The 17,748-nt window shown below is 39.8% G+C and overlaps 1 protein-coding gene across 1 annotated transcript in view; it reads left to right on the top strand.

Annotated features, from left to right (window-relative positions):
- Positions 1–14,513: 14,513 nt before the first annotated feature.
- The window catches only part of LOC137073771 (integumentary mucin C.1-like), a gene marked incomplete at its 3' end in the record, with an annotated part of 29,694 nt that continues 26,459 nt past the window's right edge, over positions 14,514–17,748 (top strand). Inside the window, exons 1-2 of the mRNA XM_067442479.1 lie at positions 14,514–14,594; positions 14,654–14,707. Of these exons, the coding sequence (XP_067298580.1) occupies positions 14,514–14,594; positions 14,654–14,707 (135 nt within the window). The remainder of the gene's footprint in view (positions 14,595–14,653; positions 14,708–17,748) is intronic.

The following is a 17,748-nucleotide window of genomic DNA, read 5'->3' as shown; positions in this document are numbered from 1 at the left end:
CACGGACTCCTGTCCAAATGATAACCCTTAAACTTCTCCTTCCAGTGAAAGCGCTCATCGACTCTGGCTCTGCCAGGAATTTAATCTCGCATCAACTTCTCCAGAGGAAAACGCTGTCCACCAGAGTTACCCATCCACACCATTCTTGGCAAACCGCTGGGTCATGGTAGTGTTTGTCAGTTCTCCCCCACCGTCATGCTGCCTACATGAGGAGAAAATCTTCAACCGCCGACATCATCCTGGGACGCCCCCTGGGCGACTCAACACGAACCCACCATCAATGGGAACTCTGGAGAGATTCTACAATGGAGAGATTTTCGGAACTGTCTGTACCCTGTTTCCCAACCTCCTCACCTCTGTTGAGAGCCATGAAACTCAAGTTAACACCGAAATCCCTCCAGAGTATTGGGCGTTCCAGGATGTCTTCAGTAAGCGGTTGGCAACCCGTCTTCCACCTTATCGGCCATGGGACTGTGCTATTGACCTGCTGCCTCACTCCACCTAAGAGTAAGAGTACCCAATATCTATCCCGGAACAGAAGGCCATGGAGAAGTACATTCAGGAGGCTCTTAAACAAGGCATCATCTGTCCATCGAAATCCCCTTCTTCTTCGTGGCCAAGAAGGTGCATCGATTACTGGACCCTCAATTTCCAGACTGTCAAGTATCACTATCATCTTCCTCTGGTCCTTTCATGGAGCTCACATTTACTCCAGGCTTGACAAATGGAGCGGTTACAACCTCAATAGGATCCACCAGGGTGACGAATGGAAGACGGCATTCATCACCCCGGCAGGACACTACGAATATCAGGTGTCTTTGTGTCTCAATAATAACAATAAGCAAACATAAAGTAGGAAGATAAGCATTTTACATCACACAAAATATAATGTCAACAAAAACAATTGGATCTCAAGTTTGCCTAACACAATATAAACACTATAAAAATTCCAAATCATATAATATTGTAATCATTAACCTTTTGAAGACCTTTTCTTATAAGCCTTTTTTTATAAACATGAGATTTTTTCTTTAGCATCATCATTACAGCTGTAATAAACTATTGTGCAAACAGTACACACACTTGACAGATAGAATAATACAAAAAAAGCACAAAGAATGCCAAGAAGCATTCCATTGTTTATTAATGCAGTTCAATAGAGACCAAAAAAATAATAATTGTCAGGACGTCATCGCGCTCTATTTAAAAGGCAGTATTGACAGGTGAGTCTAAAGCTTGAGCACTGCTTAACTTGAAGCACCTGAGGCAACAGTGGATTATCGATTTTCTTTTCACAGTTCAGTGTTCAGTATTTTTGCTCAATAGTTGGTAAGGGCATTTATAGAGATGTATTTTATTAAATATATTACTTGTGTTAACCAAAAGGAAAGCAGGAAATTGTAACAGTACATTTCTATAATTAGAAATAAGCTAATTGGATAACACTTAAAAAAAATAATTGTCTAGATTTGTTGCAGTCTGTGAGTTTTCAAAATGTAAAAAAAAAAAAATTACGAAAAAAGTATGAAATGTGTTGTGTTACTAAATTAATTTTGTAAGGGGCTCAAGATTAATTTCTTCATTTTGCATAATTCCTTGAATTTATTTATTTTTTTGAAGAACTTTTTATTTTATTTTACTATTATATTATTTCTGTTGCTGAGTAACATTTTGGGAAAAACTAAAGTACTCATTGACAGTGGTTGTTTCTCTGAAGGTTGCAGTGATGTTTTTATATGTTTGTATCTTTATATGTTTTCCTCCAACATATCTTTGAGAATGAAAAATGTGTTTGTGTATGTACAAAAACAATAATAAATAAATAATTATATATTGCTTACTTTGCAGACTCTTCTTCACCACTTGAACATTTCCAAGATGGAGAGCGGAGTTTTTGTTATTATATGGATTTTTATCTGTAAGTGAATTATTATTATTATTTCACTAATAATAAATAAATTATATATATATATATATATATATATATATATATATATATATATATATATATATATATATATATATATATATATATATATATATATTGTCATCAGATACTGAGTTGAACATTTCTGAAGATATTCTTAACTTATAGCGCCCTCTATCATCTGACATCTAATACTTTGCATGTAATAATGTAAATAATTGTCCCGGCATGTAAACCATGTTTTGTGAATGTTGGATATAGTGGTCACATAAAGACATTTTATTTATTTATTTATTTATTTTAAATCAGTTAAACAACTTTGGTATGTGCAGATTGCAAACAAATTTTGTGTAAATTGGATAAAAAAGAAAAATCTGCTAAATTAATTTAAAGTGTGTAGATTGTAAACAAATTTAGAGTAAATTGAATGAAAAGGTTGTAAATATATTTAAAGACTTTATATGAAATATATTTATATTAAAGACTTTAGAGATTAACCTGTAGAGTTCTTTAAATATTATAATGCCACCTTGTGGCGGATTCTCGTCAAATATATACAGCTTGTGAGTATTAATAAATTATCTGCTTAATATCAGGCATTCTACTGACCAGGGGTGGACTGGGGGAAAATGGCAAATCTAACAACAAGCATACTGGTAAGCAACACACAACACCAACTTTTTTTCAAATCTTTTACACACAAAATGACAAAGAAGTAAAATCAATTTTAACTTAAATCAAAATAACACATACAATCAAAATAAAAATAGAAAATGGTCCTCAAACAGGCATTTTACTGATCAGGGGTGGACTGGTGGAAAATGGCAAATCTTACAACAAGCAAACTGGTAAGCAACACACAACACCAACTTTTTTTCAAATCTTTTACACACAAAATGACGTAGTAAGAAGTAAAATCAATTTTAAGTAAAATCAAAATAACACATACAATCAAAAAAAAAGAAAAAGAAATGTAGTATATATATATATATATATATATATATATATATATATATATATATATATATATATATATATATATATATAATGTGTGTGTGTGTGTGTGTGTGTGTGTGTGGGTGTGTGATATATATATATATATATATATATATATATATATATATATATATATATATATATATATATATATATATATATATATATATAAATATAATTATATCCTTTTTAACTGGTCAGTTGCACTGAAGTGAATACAGAAAACAAATATTTGAGACATATGTCCAGTAAAACAGTGCTGAAAGAAGTCTACGATAGTTAGAGAAGGGGCAATTATAACTAAAAAAAGGACAGTTGAATGCAATTAATGTAATTTAATATAATTCCTAACTCTAATGTCGTTCAAACACCCGTTCATCTTCAGACACATATGAAGATATTTTTGTTGAAATCTGTTGGCTCAGAAAGGCCTTCATTGACACCAATGTCATTTCCTCTCTCAAGACCCATAAAGGCACTAAAGACATCGATACAAAGCCCATCTCACTACAGTGATTTTACCATCATTTAATGAAGCCACGAGAATAGTTTTTGTGTGCAAAAAAACACTAAATAACAACTTATATAGTGATGGGCCGGTTTCAAAACAAAGTGTCGAACCGTTATGAATCAGCGAATCGTTTCATGATTTGGATCGCGTTTCAAACGGCCAAACTGCTGAAATCATGTGACATAGGTGAACCGAATCATGAATCAATACGCTGATTCATAACGTTCGAAACTTTGTTTTGAAATCGGCCCATCACAATTTAAGTCGCACAAAAACTGCCACTGAAGAGCCACTGTAGTGAGTGGGGGTTGAACGACTTTCATTTTTTTAAAGTCGACATTTATGTGATGAAAGTCGAGTCGACGTCGACTAGTTGCTGATGATGTCATTAATTAAAAATAAAATAAACCTGAACCTTGAGCTGAGACTCGAACTCGGGTCTTCTTGTGCACAGCCAGTACCGCTGCTGGCCGTCTTGATGCCCTACGCATCATTTTTAATGGTGCCTGCGGGTGGCGCGTTCACGTTGCGCTGACAGAAATTTATCGTGGTGCCCCCCTCAGCACTTGGTGCCCTACGCGCAGCGCGTGATGCGCGTGGTGGGAGCGGCAGCACTATGCACAGCTGATATGGCACATGACACAGCGCTGCCCATAAGGTTATTGATCCTACATGACAGCTTTTGTATCAGTTCTTTTGTCTTATGGTCGTTATATTTCTCACAGATTTCTGTTTGTTCTGAATAAGATACAGATAAAGTAGCACAATAAAGATGACATGTATATGAAGGCATTAGTAAGTGATTGTGTGTGAATTCATTCTACCTGGCAGCGTCTCTCTACTAATAGTGAAGCTGTGAGTTTTAGTTATCAAGAAATGTATGCTAGAACGTTTCAGTTTCTAAGCTATTTTTTTTTGTTGATAAATCACAGAACAGTGTTGACAATACATTTCTGCGCTACTGAATGGTCAACTGAAATTCTGTATTTATTTTTGTTATGATATGAGTTTTTATTATACTGACAGAAACGGCGTCTCGTCATGCTAGGGCATGAGCCTGCCCTCGGGTACTGCCGGCTAAGGCCGGGACCCGACAGCGGGCAACCACTAGCTGTTAGCATAACGCCAGTTATGTTTTCCCATCCAAGGGACTCGTTCCCCCCAGGGCCTGGCACCGTTGAGGCTAGCTGTTAAAGGCCACAGGGAAGTGGCTTAACTGGTCCCCTCAGGGAGGCCCATGTGGCCATCAACACCAGAAGCCACCCATGCTAGATGCGCGAGGCCTACTACCGAGACTGAATCCGAGAATCCCTTCTCAGGGAGGCCCAGAGGGGCCTACAACCTGACAGCACGTTACACTGGCTAACCGAGCATCTGAGCTTTGGGGGCTCACCCTCAGGAAGGCCTGGAGAGGCCAGCTACCTGCTAGCCAGACATGCAAACTGTCAGAAGTTACTGTGTTCCCGGAGCTCACCTCCAAGGAGGCCTGCTTGAGGCCTCACGTACAGTAGAGAGTATTTAGGGTGGCCTGGAGAGGCCTATTGCCGAATGGCAGCCCACTGTTAGAGGCCCGGTGACAGATGGTGCTTATCCAATGGCAAATCCCACCGGGAAACCCTGCAGGGCTTACTACCTGCCAGCTACTAGTAGCCGGCACTGGGGCCGGGGAACGACCTCAGGGAGGCCTGGTGAGGCCTGTCACTTGATAGCAGAACATGCTAGCTGCCCTGGCTAGCAACCATGCTCACTGTCATATGGAACTGCCTGCTAGCAGCTTGTGTGAGGAGGCCAGAAGAGGCCTGCGCACCTCCGGCAGAGCCTTAGGGAGGCCCAGAAAGGCCATCCACCTGACCGCAGTCGACACAAACTATCGGGTAGCTGGAGACTGGGAACTCGTTCCCATAGCAAGATACGCTAGTTACCTGAGCACCTAAGAGCAGGTGATTCCCACAGGGAGGCCTGGTGAGGCCTGCTCAGTGGCGCACATTCAGGGAGGCCTGGTGAGGCCTACTACCTGGACTGCAGTTGTGCCTGCTGTCGGAGTGCGCTGGTCCAGAAGCCTGCCTCGAGGGAGGCCTGTTGAGGCCTACTACCCGGCAGCAAACCTACAGGGAGGCCTGGAGGGGCCTGCTACCTGCTAGCAGCCTATTCTCCTCCTGGCCGGTTCGGAAAAAAACACCCGCTGTGACCCTGGGCTGACAGTGGCTTGTCTGCTGGACATCCAGTAACCACCTTGAGACTCATCCCCAGGGAGGCCATAAGGGGCCTGCTTTTGACAAGGTTTCTGCTGCAGCCGACATTGTTGGGGAGATACCTCCCCGGCTCACATGGGCCACGACGTCGGAACTCACTCGCAAGGAGGCCTACTGAGGCCTACCACCTGTCCTGGAGTTAACTGCCCGGACTGCCTCGGCTGGCATCTCACTGCCAACCGGCCTCCTAAAGTCCATCCCAGCAGCCTTTAGGTCCCTCTGTGCGACGACGCAGTCTCCCGGGCAGCGCCTACCAGTGTGGACCTAAGAGCAGCAGTGTACTCAGCAAACACGCCTTGGACCCTCTAAAGTGAAGGGAGTACAACTTACGTCACCTGCCTCCAGGGCGGCCGTCAGTTCATCCAGCGGCCCGCCTTCTGTGCAAGGGCGTAAGCCATGGCAGCGTTTCAGCTCCAGGGGAGCATCCGACAAACCCACACGAAGCAGCTGGTTGGGAAGTAAAGCTCGACCCGAGCCCTAAAAAGGTGGAGCAGAAGACACAGAGCAAACAAATAAAGCATTCAGCACATACTACCAGCCGGCCATCCCTCCCCAGGACAAAGGCTGGGGGCCGTCTACAAAATGGCAGCCACACTAAGCTCTGATTTAGAGCTCTGGTTAGCAATAGCTAGTCTAACTGCGCACAAGCGAAGAGACGTCTACCCCGCCCCACGCCCACTGGCAAGTCGCAATCCTTTCTGCTACACACCACTCTGCATTAATAACAACCCCCAAACACAGAGAAAAGGAGGTGGGCATTGGCCGGACAACAGGACATCATAATCTTTTAAAAAAATCTGTAACTCGCGCACCACAAAACTAGACATAAATGGTATCATTTGAAAGATTAGAACCTCAGCTTTCTTAATAACCCAATAACTTCTGCATTTATATTACATAGAATAAAATAATACGGTCTGAATTCGACCCCCCCGGAATGACCCCCCCTTGAGAAAATCATGCAAATAGGCAAGGCAAGTTTATTTGTATAGCACATTTCATATACATATAAGGCAATTCAAAGTGCTTTACATAGAAATTAATTAAAGGTCCCATTCTTTGCGATTTCATCTTTCAAACTTTAGTTAGTGTGTAATGTTGCTGTTAGAGCATAAATAAAATAATACCTGTAAAATTATAAAGCTCAAAGTTCAATGCCAAACGAGATATTTTATTTAACAGAAGTTCCCTTTCAAAGCCTACAGTGAAAAAAAAGCCCCTGCACTTCCTGCTTTAATGACGCAACTAAAACCGTTTGTTGACGAACCCTCCGCCCACAAGAACACGCAAATTCGGGGGCGTGGTCCTTTTGCTCTCGTACGTCGAGAATAGGAAGCGTTGTTTTTGTTGTTTGTCGCCATGCCATTGAAACGCTGTTATTTTCATCCCGGAGTCAAATCACCTTTGTTTGGCCTTCCCACGGACGCTGTACGTAGAGAACAATGGCTACAGTTTATGGTTAACTCGGTTCCGGAAAATTATAATCACAATTTAAAACTATGTGCAGCACATTTTGCTGAGGACTGCTTCCTCAATCTCAATTAGTTTAATGCCGGATTCGCAGAAAGATGATTCTTAAAAGATGACGCAGTTCCCTCTTTGTCTGGAGAAGGCGTTGTTTATGGTGCACAACCGGTAAGTGTATTTTATTATTTAAATTGGTCCGTTTAACAGTTTATGTAACTCATTACACAAAGTGCAACGCTGTTTAGCTTTGTTAACTAACGTTAGATGGTAATTGAAACTAATCCAAAAATCTTAGTATATAAAAGTGTAGTAATTCATTCAGACACCATCGATTGTTGGTGTTTGTAATGATCAGTTTAACCTACTGAATAGACATCTTACCATTCTGAAACATCCAGCAAAAGTCTTTCCTGAGCAGGTTGTAATCGATCCTCTTTGATATTCTCCGTGTCTGATTCCGGCTCAAATTGATAAGGCAATATAGACATGTTTGCAATAACATTGAGCGCGCGTATCTCCCCGTTATGGTAAGAGGCGGGACCTTTCTGGGCAACGTGCGCTAAGCTGCTGTCCAATCACAGCGCGGGAAGCACTGGCCCAATCAGAACTCGTTACGTGTTTCTGAAGGAGGGACTTCATAGAACAAGGAAATCATCAGGTCGTTCTTAGGACAGAGGAAACAGCGGTATACAGATTAGGAAATTGTGTGAAAAATACTGTGTTTTTTACACGCCAAAAATGAACTCATGTTATATTGCACACTGTAAACATAATCAAAGCTTCGAAAACACGCGAAGAACTGGACCTTTAAAACAGTGGTAACAAATGCATGAGAAAAAAGAATACCATATGGACGAATAAAAAATTAAAAACAAGCATGGTTAAAACAGTTGTAAAGATAATAATAAAAATAAAATAATAATAATAATAATAATAATAATAAAAATAAAAATAAGATAAATTAAAATAAAATGGTCAGATCCACAATAATGGTCTGATATAAAAATAAAACATTCTTCAGTTGACAGCCTACATACATGTACCATCTTTATTAGAACACCTCTCCTTCATTTCTTTCTCAAACACGTTCATAACATCTATTTTAATCACTATTCCCAGATTTTTACTCAGGAACCTTCTTGTTAAACCCATTTTCACTCATCATACCCTCCACAGATTTACACATACTCAAACCTTATTGTCAAACATACTATTTCCATCAAACCCAGTTTTCACTCATCATATTTAACTTAAATGAACATAAAAAAAACAATAACCAAAAATAAGAACAAAGGTAAATTAAAACAATTATAAAAACAATAAAGAGATGAGATAGGGTGCAATCAGTCGGACGTACAATGCTCAGAGCTCATTCAGTAAATGCACAGCTAAACAGATGTGTTTTGAGTTTGGATTTGAATGTGGCCACTGTTGGAGCACATCTGATCTGTTCAGGAAGCTGGTTCCAACTACGGCTGGCATAATAGCTAAAGGCAGACTCTCCTTGCTTTGAGTGAACTCTTTCTAACTGACAATTCTAACTGACTTGATCCTGCTGATCTGAGTGATCTGTTGGGTTTGTATTTAATCAGCATATCTGCAATGTATTTAGGTCCTAGTTCATTGAGATATGGTCATATTTTCTGGTTCTGCTCAGAATCCTGGCAGCAGCGTTCTGTATGAGCTGCAGCTATCTAATGGTCTTTTTAGGAAGGCCGGTGAGAAGGCCATTACAATAGTCCACCCTACTGGTGATGAAACCATGAACGAGTTTCTCTAAGTCTTGCCAGGAGACAAAACATCTAATTCTTGCAATATTTTTCAGATGATAGTATGCTGATTTAGTTATTGCTTTGACATGACTACTGAAACTCAGGTCTGACTCCAAAATCACTCCAAAATTCCTGACTTGATTTTTTGTTATCAGACCTTTAGCCTCAATATATGCGTTCACCTTGAGAATTTCATCTTTGTTTCCAAATGTAGTGATTTCGGTTTTGTCTTTGTTTAACTGAAGATAGTTTTGGCACATCCAGTTCTGTCAGGTCTATTAAGTCAAACAAAAATAAAATAAAAATAATTTAGGAATTTTTAAATAAATTGCAATTCGAGTTGATAATTCTGAATGAATGTTTTTGGTGGTATGGCTCTGTTCAGGGAGTCCTCTTACCTTTCATGAGCACCATGAAATAGCAGAGAGTCAGAGGACAGCAACGGCATTAGGGAACGCTCGCACAGTTTAGGGCTGTGAGAGCTGAACTATTCCCCCTATGAACAGAGCAGCAACGATGACAGGGTAAAATGCCACGTTATACACGACATGGAGGAGCTGGGGAGGTGGTGGGCAGCAAGGAGCTAGCAACAGCAGTTAGAGCGACTGAATCTGTTTGAAGATCCGCGCTGTTATATCATGGCCATTAGCAGCAAGGGGAGATTGAACAGCTGATGCAAAACAGCTGATGCATCTGAGCAGAACAGTTGATGAGACCAAATAGCGTTAGCAGCGTCTTGACCTAGCCTGCCAGAACTGCACTTACGCTAAATTTGTTAACTTCATCAATGCATTTGCACAGGGAGTCAATGGGGCTGTAGACATTAGGTGATAGTGCTAAGTAGAGCTGGGTATCGTCAGCAAAGCTGTGGTAAGCAATATTGTTCTTTTTCATTATTTGGCTCAGTGGCAGCATATACAGGTTAAACAGGAGTGGTGCAAGAATTGACCCTTGTGGGACTGCGCATATCATGGATGTCCACTCAGACTTATGGTCTCCTATACTCACATAATAACCTCTCCCTTCTAAGTATGACCTGAACCATTTGAGGACCATCCCAGAAAGCCCGATCCAGTTTTCCAGCCTGTCTAGAAGTATGGTGTGGTCAACAGTATCGAATGCAGCACTGAGGTCGAGTAGAAACAGAATTGATGTTTTGCCTGTATCAGTGTTTAAGCGAATATCATTTATACTCTTTATGAGCGCTGTCTCTGTGCTGTGATGTGGACAGAAACCAGATTGAAAATTGTCAAAGTATCCATTCGAGCTGATTGAAAACAACTTTTTCAATGATTTTGCCAATGAAGGGGAGATTTGAGATTGGTCTGTAGTTCCTCAGTATGGAGTTATCCAGATTTCTCTTTTTCAGAAGAGGCTTAACTATTGCAGGTTTAAGGGAGTTTGGAAAAGTCCCATAGAGAAGTGAGGAGTTCACCACTTCTAGGAGATCTGCTCCTAAACAGTTAAACACACTTTTGAAGAAAGAAGTGGGGAGTGTGTCTAGGGCACAGGTTGATGTTTTAAGATGCTGTACTGTGTCTTCTAAAATTTTACAGTCAATAGCTTCAAAATCTGACATGGTAATTTTCCGAGGGTTTGGTCTGATCTGACTGACCCCAGAGCAATTAGAGGATCAATTACACTCTTTACTTTTGAGTTAAAGGAGTCAAGGAGAAAATCAACACAGTCTGCAGATATGCTTGGTGTTAGAGATAAAGCCTTCATAACCAGCACATTAGTGTTCTCATTTAAGCATCTCTTTTTGACAGAGACAGATCTAGCTTCAATGGCAGGAGAGATTGATATGTCAAAGAAAATACAGAAATGATCAGACAGTGCCACATCCTTAATAACAATTAAGGAAATTATTGATAACAGTTCTGTAAAGTCCTCAGTAAAGCCTACAGAGTATTTCGGAGGCCTGTAAATAATGATAAGCAGGGTGCGTGGAGCCTGGAGCATTTTATAAATAATATAAAATTTCATATTTTTATCACACAAACACACCTAAAATAGACAAGTCATATATCAAATGAAAGCTATCGACCTCAGGAATATCTCTGAGCAGATTTCAGTTTCACCGATCCAATAATTTACAGTAAATTTATTATCAAATGAATCACAAAGATTGAAATGACTCCTTTGAACAAGCAAACACATGAGTCATATTCCTGTTTGGATCACAAACTCGCTGTAAACGAGATCTCCCTTTACAAAGTTAAAGAGGCGGAGCCTTCTTTTCGATTTCCTAGTGGCCAGTGCAGTGCAGATGAATACGAGTTATTAGATACTTTGGTCAGATAAATCTCAATAAATTTTATTTGCAAAGAGATATCAAGAAAATTATTTTTTCCCCTGTTTAGTGCCAGTTTATAGAATCAACAGAAACTTCCAAAAAGCTTGGAGACCAAAATGATAAAAAAATATATAGATTTTTAAATAACAAAATTAAAAATAAATCAAAATATTTTATTTATTTATTTTTGTTTATCATAAGATTGTGAATAGATACAATAGAATATATGCAATATTCCACCACTGTGTTAAAATTTAGAGTTTTTTCTGTAAAATGAGACCATTTTTATCAATTTACTCCAATGTATGTGGGTAGGCGCTCTTTTATATTCAGATATTCCTAATTCTCAAAAAAATGCAAAATGTGCTGCAGAGCTGAAGTGGTTCCTGAAGACAGGAGTTAACAGAAGCATAAGGATAAACCGAGTTGGGTTTAACTGTGAAATAAATCTGAATATCATCAGCATATCTATGAAAGTAAAGACCATGTTGTCTGATTATCTGATCTAGTGGCAGCACATAGGCGAGAAATAAGAGAGGACCAAGTACAGAACCTTGAGGTACACCGTGAGTGATAGTAACGGTTATGTATCGATCTTTACCTATCCTTACAAACTGTTGTCTATCTGATAGATACGAGGTCAACCACTGGAGAGCAGCACCAGTGATGTCTATAGCAGATAGTCATGCAAGGAGCGTGTAGGGACACACAGTGTTAAAGGCTGCAATGAGATCGAGCAGAACAAGGACACTGTGTGCACCAGAATCAGAAATCAGGAGGAGATTGTTTAACACTTTTAAAAGTGCGGTTTCAGTGCTGTGATAGGGACGAAAACCCGATTGAAGTGGTTCAAAAACATTATTTTGCTCTAGATGAGACTGCAGTTGTACTATAACTATCTTCTCAAGAATTTTGGCAATGAACGGGAGGTTAGATGTTGGTCTGTAATTGTTCTGAATGGCTTTATCAAGTCCGGACATCTTTAGTATTGGAGTGACAGTTGCTACTTTTAGATCATGCGGAACATAACCAGTGGCTAGAGATCTATTTATAATATTAAATATAGTTGCAAGCAGCCATTACCGGGGCCAAGCGCAACAGAAGCAAACAAAGAAGCTAACAGCAGAACAACTGCGTAAATGAGTAAAGACATTTGGAGACAATTTTTTTTAAGCCAAAATGTTGAAACCCCACATTAATACATTGAGTTGTATAGACTCAATTACATATTTTGTATAATTATAGCGCCACCAAGAGGCACAATCATACCATTTTTTTTGTGTCCTCGGAGTGATCCCATAGATGTGTCAATTTTGGTGAAAAAAAATCTCATTTCGTTTTGGAGTTATAGACATTTTTGTGAAAAAACACATACAAAATTACTGACACATGACTTTGATTTGAATTTACTACCCCTTACTATCAATATTTTGAGATTTGGGCATTGACGTTTAGCTATTGACCTATGTTTTTGATTTTCTGACGCTGGTTTCGTCTCGATCGGACTAGCGGTTTCAAAGATATGAGCTAATGTTTTTTAAATGCTTAATTAACACTCTGCACAAACCATACATCGAAACCTGGCAAATCTGGTATTGTTGGACTCGGCAAGGATTTAGGAGACAAAAAAAGTTACTCCCATTAAAATTTGTCAACCACACCCAAAGTTATAAGCATTTAAAAAAGAATTCTCCACTAGGTGGCGCTGTTTCGAAACTTCGCAGGCTACTTCAGGGCATCGTGGTGATGACCCATACCAAGTTTCGTAACGATCCGTTCATGCATTCGTAAAATACAGCATTTTAGCACATTATTTAAAATGGCTGACAAACAAAATGGCCGACATGGTAAAATTTGATATCAGTCGACTCGGCATGACACCTTGAATCTAATGAGGCCAATTTTATGATTTTTGGATAAACGGTTCAGAAGTTATAAGCCAAAATAGCCATTTTTCATATCTCCAGACCAGTAGGTGGCGCTGCACCGAAACGCTGCATGTTGCCTCAAGTCATGCTTGTGAAGACGTGTACCAAGTTTGGTTTGAATACGATAAAGCGTTGCGGAGATATTGTCTTTAGTGTGTTTTTTCAAGCGCTACTTAAAATTAGTTTGCACCTTTATCGAAAACGATTTGACGAATCAACTTGAATTCCATAACTTTTTGTCAACATGGTCTGAGGATGATCTGGTTCAATTTTTCATGTAAATCAGAGAAACGGGCTAGGAGGAATTCTAAAAAGTTGGTTTTCAGTTAATTACAAATGGCGGGAAAATTTGCTTATCGGAAAATAATATCCACAACTTTCCTGCAAGTCTTAGTGGGCGTCGCCATGACACTTGATACTTCCGGTTGACGGTATCTCAGTTCCGGTTTAGCACACATAACAGTTATGCTGCATTCACACCACGCGAATAAATAGCGCTATTTGCGCGAACTTGGATGCGTGAACATTTTGACTCCATTCGCTTCATTCACTACACAACAGACGCTCAAGTAATATTTTAATTTTAATATTTGTAATCGTTGAAATCATGTCAGACTACTTGTCAGTAGACTTTTTTTTAATCAACATGAAAATAGATGCATGAACTTTAATTAATTTAAGTACATTGTAATAAAAATTAACATTTCATTGCTGTAAATGTAATTATTGAGTTTACAGAGTAGTTTAACCTATTTAAAATACTGCAGTACAACTGTATAATTTTTTGCAAGGGGTTTGTTTATTGTTTTCAATAATTTCTAGATTTAATGTGTAGCAAGACCGCTCTAACAGCCTAATGTTACTATCCAAATAGAGACCTGCACTCCCGCGGGACCAACCGAGTGCGGCACGGGATAATATTTGATGGGTGAATGCGGATGTGGGCGGCAAGATATTATTGTGTGCGAGTCACGGGAAAATAAAATTATTTTGCGGGACTCCCGCACAGTGGAAATATCTAACAAAAAAAATAACTAGAAACAAATAAACCTTTCTTTATAATAAAATCGATTTTAACTGTTATAGGCGCAAGGGCGGAAGGTAACTCTCGTGTGGTTCATGGGAACAGCCAAGCCTACCACACAGTGGCAAAATGTCTGCACCGCATAATAACTCAGGTGAACCGCTTAGTGCCACAGATATTAGTAAGTTCTTGTAAGATAGTCATAGAACCATTGTTGTTTTGCAGGCCGACGAATATAGCGAGCATGACGAGCAATACTGAGAGTAGTGTAGAGGACACAGATGGATTAGTGCAAGTACAAAGTTTATTATCAGAGGTAACGGACACAGGTGATACTTAGATGGGTGGTGACTCTCAGACGAAGGCGATGGAGACGAAGATGATGGCAGGTGAGGGCTTTGAAGAAGGACAGGTAGTTGAGGTAGGATCGGTGCAAGACCAGACCAGTGCTTATGTAGTGTTGCTGGTGATGGTGCCCAGGTGTTTAGAATCCCGGTGATGGTGAACGAGTGGGCGCGGCAGTGTCTGATGGCTGTGAGAGCGTGGCAATTATACTATCATGTAACTCCTATGAATATAAAAGACACATCTACTCACACTGAATTGTGGAAAAAATCAGAATATACACACAAGTGATCATTAGGTAGGCGAATCCAAATGTAGAGTTCCTAGAATTCCTAGAACAACACATTAATGGACAGGTTACAGCGTACTCATTCCGGTTACATGTTAAAGTATGCAAATATAGCATAAGCGTCAATACGGGAAGAAGAAAATTGGAGCACCTCCCCGCTTGCAGGCGGCTACTCTCGACGATCGAATACATCCAGCTAGAGCCGATGTCGAACACACCTAATGATGTTGACTGAAAATACAAAGAGCATATGCCTTTATTCTTTCTGTTTTAAACTGACATGTGTTGTTTATTCAGAGATTGTATTGCTCTTAAATGTACTGAAAATATCCTTAAAACTTTTGTGTTCTTCTGTGTTTCATTTTGGCAGTTTCTTGTTATAAAGGTATACATTTTATAAATGCGTAATTAGTGTGTAGTCTGTTTTATTGGTTGTTGTCTCCCGACAACATTTTTTGTGGAGCATTACAAACCTGTATTAATTGTAGTGTGAAATTTTTTCTAAAATATGCACTTATCATGACATTATAAATTTGGCATTCTAAATCAGTCTACTGCAGTATTTCCTCTCTCAATTCACCAGCCACAACAACTGGGAGCACAACAAAAACAACTACACCAGCCACAACAACTGGGGGCACAGCTAGAACAATTACACCAGCCATAATGACTGGGAGCACAACTGGAAAAACTAAACCAGCCATAATGACTGGGAGCACAACTGGAAAAACTAAACCAGCCATAATGACTGGGAGCACAACTGGAAAAACTAAACCAGCCATAATGACTGGGAGCACAACTGGAAAAACTAAACCAGCCATAATGACTGGGAGCACAACTGGAAAAACTAAACCAGCCATAATGACTGGGAGCACAACTGGAAAATCTAAACCAACCATAATGACTGGGAGCACAACTGGAAAAACTAAACCAGCCATAATGACTGGGAGCACAACTGGAAAAACTAAACCAGCCATAATGACTGGGAGCACAACTGGAAAAACTAAACCAGCCATAATGACTGGGAGCACAACTGGAAAAACTACACCAGCCATAATGACTGGGAGCACAACTGAAACAACTAAACCAGCCACAACAACTGAGAGCAAAACTGAAATAACTACACCAACCACAACATCTGAGAGCACAACGGAAATAACTACACCAGCCACAACAACTGGGAAGACAACTGAAACAACTTCACCAGCCACAACAACTGAGAGGACAACTGAAACAACTACACCAACCAAAACATCTGAGAGCACAACTGAAACAACTACACCAGCCATAACAACTGAGAGCAAAATTGAAACAACTACACCAACCAAAACATCTGAGAGCACAACTGAAACAACTACTCCAGCAAAAACAGATGAGAGCACAACTGAAACAACTACACCAGCCATAACAACTGAAAGCACAACTGAAACAACTACACCAGCCACAACAACTGAGAGCACAACTGAAACAACTACACCAGTCATTATAACTGAGAGCAAAACTGAAACAACTACACCAACCAAAACATCTGAAAAAACAACTGAAACAACTACACCAGCCACAACAACCGAGAGCAAAACTGATACAACTACACCAGCCACAACAACTGAGAGCACAACTGAAACAACTACACCTGTCATAACAACTGAGAGCAAAACTGAAACAACTACACCAGCCATAACAACTGGGAAAACAACTGAAACAACTACTCCAGCAAAAACAGATGAGAACACAACTGAAACAACTACACCAGCCATAACAACTGAGAGCAAAATTGAAACAACTACACCAACCAAAACATCTGAGAGCACAACTGAAACAACTACACCAGCCACAACAACCGAGAGCAAAACTGATACAACTACACCAGCCACAACATCTGAGAGCACAATTGAAACAACTACACCAGCCATAACAACTGAGAGCAAAATTGAAACAACTACACCAACCATAACAACTGAGAGCAAAATTGAAACAACTACACCAACCAAAACATCTGAGAGCACAACTGAAACAACAACACCAGCCATAACAACTGAGAGCAAAATTGAAACAACTACACACACCAAAACATCTGAAAAAACAACTGAAACAACTACACCAGCCACAACAACCGAGAGCAAAACTGATACATCTAAACCAACCAAAACATCTGAGAGCACAACTGAAACAACTACACCAGCCATAACAACTGAGAGCAAAATTGAAACAACTACACCAACCAAAACATCTGAGAGCACAACTGAAACAACTACTCCAGCAAAAACAGATGAGAGCACAACTGAAACAACTACACCAGCCATAACAACTGAAAGCACAACTGAAACAACTACACCAGCCACAACAACTGAGAGCACAACTGAAACAACTACACCAGCCATTATAACTGAGAGCAAAACTGAAACAACTACACCAACCACAATATCTGAGAGCAAAACTGAAACAACTACACCAACCACAATATCTGAGAGCACAACTGAAACAACTACACCAGTGATAACAACTGAGAGCAAAATTGAAACAACTACACCAGCCATAACAACTGAGAGCAAAATTGAAACAACTACACCAGCCATAACAACTGAGAGCACAACTGAAACAACTACACCAGCCACAACAACTGAGAGCAAAACTGAAACAACTACACCAGCCATAACAACTGAGAGCACAACTGAAACAACTACACCAACCACAATATCTGAGAGCACAACTAAAACAACTACAACAGCCACAACATCTGAGAGCACAATTGAAACAACTACACCAGCCATAAAAACTGAGAGCAAAATTGAAACAACTACACCAACCATAACAACTGAGAGCAAAATTGAAACAACCACACCAACCAAAACATCTGAGAGCACAACTGAAACAACTACACCAGCCATAACAACTGAGAGCAAAATTGAAACAACTACACCAACCAAAACATCTGAGAGCA

This window comes from Pseudorasbora parva, chromosome 4, assembly GCF_024679245.1.
Source record: "Pseudorasbora parva isolate DD20220531a chromosome 4, ASM2467924v1, whole genome shotgun sequence".
NCBI lineage: Eukaryota > Metazoa > Chordata > Actinopteri > Cypriniformes > Gobionidae > Pseudorasbora > Pseudorasbora parva.
Note: the sequence above shows the minus strand (reverse complement) of the source record. Positions and strands in the feature narration are given on the sequence as shown.